Source organism: Gouania willdenowi, chromosome 4 (genome assembly GCF_900634775.1).
Source record: "Gouania willdenowi chromosome 4, fGouWil2.1, whole genome shotgun sequence".
NCBI lineage: Eukaryota > Metazoa > Chordata > Actinopteri > Blenniiformes > Gobiesocidae > Gouania > Gouania willdenowi.
This window is the reverse complement of record NC_041047.1, coordinates 34,164,937-34,170,675: the sequence shown is the minus strand read 5'-3', so window position 1 is coordinate 34,170,675 and position 5,739 is coordinate 34,164,937. Positions and strand designations below refer to the sequence as shown.

Here is a 5,739-nt window from a genome sequence, read left to right as displayed (position 1 = left end):
ATAGTTAGCATGAGGATAGTTAGCATGGGGATAGTTAGCATGAGGATAGTTAGCATGGGGATAGTTAGCATGAGGATAGTTAGCATGAGGATAGTTAGCATGAGGATAGTTAGCATGGGGATAGTTAGCATGAGGATAGTTAGCATGAGGATAGTTAGCATGAGGATAGTTAGCATGAGGATAGTTAGCATGAGGATAGTTAGCATGAGGATAGTTAGCATGGGGGTTGGTTAGCATGGGGATTGTTAGCATGGGGATTGTTAGCATGGGGATTGGTTAGCATGGGGATTGGTTAGCATGAGGATAGTTAGCATGAGGATAGTTAGCATGGGGATAGTTAGCATGAGGATAGTTAGCATGAGGATAGTTAGCATGGGGATAGTTAGCATGAGGATAGTTAGCATGAGGATAGTTAGCATGGGGATAGTTAGCATGGGGATAGTTAGCATGAGGATAGTTAGCATGGGGATAGTTAGCATGAGGATAGTTAGCATGAGGATAGTTAGCATGAGGATAGTTAGCATGAGGATAGTTAGCATGGGGATAGTTAGCATGAGGATAGTTAGCATGGGGATAGTTAGCATGAGGATAGTTAGCATGAGGATAGTTAGCATGGGGGTTGGTTAGCATGGGGATTGTTAGCATGGGGATTGTTAGCATGGGGATTGGTTAGCATGAGGATTGTTAGCATGGAGATTGGTTAGCATGGTTAGCAAGGTTACCATACTACACTACAGAACTCACTCACACATACTGTCCCTTGGAGCAGGGATTCTCAACCTTGGACCCCATTTGCGGTTGCGAGACACTGGGAGGGGGGTCACCAGATGCCTTCAAGAAACTAAGAATATTTTTAAACAATTTCAGCCCATTTTTGCTTATTTTACCATTTTTCTACAACTAAACCAAACTCACCATATTTTAACATATTTTCATCACTTTTTCTTGCCATATTTTTGCTCCTCTTAATGTATTTTTGCTACATTACTCTAATTTCTGACACTTCTACATCACATTTTAATGACTTTTCTACACATTTTTTCCACTTTCCAGACATGTTCATCACTTATAAACCATTTCTACCACTTTTACACCTAATGTCACATATGTTGACACATTATTGTCACTTTTAACATCTTTTCACCAGATGTCATGACTATTTTTGACAATTTAACCACATTCATCATTTGTCATGTCCATTATTTACCAGTTTAAACTAATTGTTCCAATAATAACACTTTGAACCTTTTTACCACTTATTTGTCTGTTTTTACCCAAAAATCTCTCCTTTATTCCCCCTTATAGATGGTCCTGTCTCCACATGACTGTTCTTCAATGTTCATGTCTGTGTTCAACCACCTTCAGCTACAGTAGGGGTCCCCACTCTCTGGAACCTTTATTTTGGAGGGTCCCCACTCTCTGGAACCTTTCTTTTGGAGGGTCCCCGCTCTTTGGAACCTTTATTTTGGAGGGTCCCCGCTCTTTGGAACCTTTATTTTGGAGGGTCCCCGCTCTCTGGAACCTTTATTTTGGAGGGTCTCGCTCTCTGGAACCTTTATTTTGGAGGGTCCCCGCTCTCTGGAATTTTTATTTTGGAGGGTCCCCGCTCTCTGGAACCTTTATTTTGGAGGGTCCCCGCTCTCTGGAACCTTTATTTTGGAGGGTCCCCGCTCTTCTCTGGAACCTTTATTTTGGAGGGTCCCGCTCTCCGGAACCTTTATTTTGGAGGGTCCTCGCTCTCCGGAACCTTTATTTTGGAGGGTCCCCGCTCTCTGGAACCTTTATTTTGGAGGGTCCTCGCTCTCCGGAACCTTTATTTGGAGGGTCCCCGCTCTCTGGAACCTTTATTTTGGAGGGTCCCCGCTCTCCGGAACCTTTATTTTGGAGGGTCCCCGCTCTCTGGAACCTTTATTTTGGAGGGTCCCCGCTCTCTGGAACCTTTATTTTGGAGGGTCCCCGCTCTTCTCTGGAACCTTTATTTTGGAGGGTCCCGCTCTCCGGAACCTTTATTTTGGAGGGTCCTCGCTCTCCGGAACCTTTATTTTGGAGGGTCCCCGCTCTCTGGAACCTTTATTTTGGAGGGTCCTCGCTCTCCGGAACCTTTATTTTGGAGGGTCCTTGCTCTCTGGAACCTTTATTTTGGAGGGTCCCCGCTCTCCGGAACCTTTATTTTGGAGGGTCCCCGCTCTCTGGAACCTTTATTTTGGAGGGTCCTCGCTCTCCGGAACCTTTATTTTGGAGGGTCCCCGCTCTCCGGAACCTTTATTTTGGAGGGTCCCCGCTCTCTGGAACCTTTATTTTGGAGGGTCCCCGCTCTCCGGAACCTTTATTTTGGAGGGTCCCCGCTCTCTGGAACCTTTATTTTGGAGGGTCCTTGCTCTCTGGAACCTTTATTTTGGAGGGTCCCCACTCTCTGGGACCTTTATTTTGGAGGGTCCCCGCTCTCTGGAACCTTTATTTTGGAGGGTCCCCGCTCTCTGGAACCTTTATTTTGGAGGGTCCCCACTCTCTGGAACCTTTATTTTGGAGGGTCTCGCTCTCTGGAACCTTTATTTTGGAGGGTCTCGCTCTCTGGAACCTTTATTTTGGAGGGTCCCCGCTCTCCGGAACCTTTATTTTGGAGGGTCCCCGCTCTCCGGAACCTTTATTTTGGAGGGTCCCCGCTCTCTGGAACCTTTATTTTGGAGGGTCCCCACTCTCTGGAACCTTTATTTTGGAGGGTCCCCACTCTCTGGAACCTTTATTTTGGAGGGTCCCCGCTCTCTGGAACCTTTATTTTGGAGGGTCCCCACTCTCTGGAACCTTTATTTTGGAGGGTGTCGCTCTCTGGAACCTTTATTTTGGAAGGTCCCTGCTCTATGGGACCTTTATTTTGTTTGTATATCTGTAAGAACATCATTTCTCACTGGATTATTAAAGTTTCTGTTATTCTGATAAACTATCATATTATCAGTAATGGTTCCCAATCTGAGGTTCAGAGGCTCCTACACACACACACACACGTGCACACACCCACGCGCACACACACAGACAGGCAGACAGACACTTACACACACACACTTTGTTCTTGTTCTTTTTCTCGTTTGCTAGAGAGAGAGAGAGAGAGAGAGAGAGGGGGAGGTGACTAAGGAGGAGCATGGGGGGGTGTGATGGGGGGTGTATCGACATTACAGTATATGATAGTGTTACAGAGCAGAGGAAGAGGAGCTGTTTTTATTCACAGCCTGTGAAGACTTCAGATCATATTTCACATCCAGCTCATACATAGATATAGATATAGATATAGATCTATAGAGATAGATCTGCTCTGTCTGCGCCACGTTAGACCAGAGAAGAAGAAACCAAACAAACCGGAGAACCGATCCAACCTCCTTCTTATGCCTGTGAGGATTCCACCAGTCAGAGGTTTATTACAGTTCTCACTGAGACATGGACGAGCAGCCGAGGCTCATGCACTCTCACCCCGGACACGCGCACATGCACGAAGGCACCGGTGCCACGGACGGAGACGCACGGAAACAGGACATAGGAGACATTTTACAGCAGATTATGACCATTACCGACCAGAGTCTGGATGAAGCTCAGGCCAGGTAAGATATATTTAATATTTATTATTATTATAAAATATATTATTAAATATAATCAATATATTATTATTATTATTATTATTATTATTATTATTATTATTATTATTATTATTATTATTATTATTATTATTAATAAATATATTAATAAATACTACCAGAGTCTGGATGAAGCTCAGGCCAGGTAAGATATATTTAATATTTATTATTATTATAAAATATATTATTAAAAATAATCAATATATTATTATTATTATTATTATTAATAAATATATTAATAAATACTACCAGAGTCTGGATGAAGCCCAGGCCAGGTAAGATATATTTAATATTTATTATTATTATAAAATATATTATTAAAAATAATCAATATATTATTATTATTATTATTATTATTATTATTATTATTATTATTATTATTATTATTATTATTATTATTATTATTATTATTAAATATATTAATAAATACTACCAGAGTCTGGATGAAGCCCAGGCCAGGTAAGATATATTTAATATAATGTATAATATATAATAATGACTAAATAGACCAGGTGAGAAACATTGAGATAGAATAAAAATATATTTAATAAGAATATTTTAAAAAGTAATTAAAATGATAGTTTATCATAAAGAGATGCGTCTGATAACAGTGAGTGAGAATAATTAGATGAATCATTTATTGATTTTATAATATTTTAATATAATATTGTCGTTGGTAAAAACAAGCGTGCGTTTTAAGTTTGAACTTTTTCAACAATTTTAATGCAGACAAACTGTCATTATTATTATTATTATTATTATTATTATTATTATTATTATTATTATTATAGTAATTCATTCTAATTCACTCATTTATCTTTCAATGTGACACTTTAACGCAAACACGGTTATTTTTTACAACCTGTTAATTTTACAAACATTATTAAAACTAATGCTAATCTTAATTTAATCACAAATAATACAGATAATAATCTGAAATACTGAGAATTTACGGTTAGTTTTTGCAACAAAAACATAAAATAAAATACAAAGTTTATATAACAACTTTTAAAATACACAGAAAGATGAATTAGTGTTTATACAAACAGAGTCTGTGTTTTTAAACCTTGGGGTCATGACCCCATGTGGGGTCGTCTGAAATGTATAGTAATTGATCAAATGAATTACTGAATAAAAATACATTTCATATAAAAATATTAACACAACACACAATGTTAAACAACTGTATTCTGTACTTTCACTTTCTCACATTTAAATGTAGTTCATATAAAATACAGTGTATAGAAAAGAATAAATGAATAAGTGAAATACAGTATGAACATATCTGAGCGTTGTCACTAATTCATAATCGTCTGTATTTGTAACAGTAAAAAGTGTTTGGCGTCGCTAGAAATTTGTGAAATAAAAATGGGGTCACGACAAGAAAAATGTTGTGAAGCCCGAAGACAATAAACAAATAAATGAATAAATAAACAAATAAATGAATAAATAAATAGATAAAACAACATCAAGGACAAATAAATAAATATATTACACTGTTTCACTAACTGTATTTATTGCACTGAGCTCAAACAATAGGGACTAAAATAAAATAAAATGTCTACATGAATTATATCAAAATATACAGTATTGATATTTTTGTTAACTTATAAAATGAAACTATAATTTCATCAGAACTCATTTTATTATGGCAGATATTTGACACTTAATTTATCACAATTAAAACATTGAAACATTCACATCGTAAAATAAAATACATATTGTTTATAAACATTAATATCATCAGGTTGATCAATGCTAATTAAATCTTTAATAAATGCATAAATTCCTATATTTTATGATGATTTATCTCAGCCACAGCTCAGTTTTACATGTTTATATTGTGTGTTGTCATGGTAATGTTTGCCGAGTATTATATATTACAATAATATTATATATTTATATTTAAGTGTGTTTTTTATGTCATTCCTCATTCTTGGAGAGCACACATATATGTTTAATAACAACAATAAAAGTTTCTATTTTATTCATATTTAACTGATTTATGATGTCATTTATTAAATCATAACTTAATCAACATTAACGCTGTGTCACAGGTTAGAGACAGAATTATTTATTACATTTACAGATATTTACGTTTCTGATTTGTAGTTGA

General features: G+C 36.9%; 1 protein-coding gene across 2 annotated transcripts in view; it reads left to right on the top strand.

Annotated features, from left to right (window-relative positions):
- The first annotated feature begins 3,168 nt into the window (after positions 1-3,168).
- Positions 3,169-5,739, top strand: part of LOC114462598 (pre-B-cell leukemia transcription factor 1) — a 229,541-nt gene continuing 226,970 nt past the window's right edge. For both annotated transcript variants that reach the window (XM_028445553.1, XM_028445554.1), the window contains exon 1: positions 3,169-3,590. In XM_028445553.1, the coding sequence (XP_028301354.1) occupies positions 3,430-3,590 (161 nt within the window). In that variant the 5' untranslated portion in view covers positions 3,169-3,429. The remainder of the gene's footprint in view (positions 3,591-5,739) is intronic.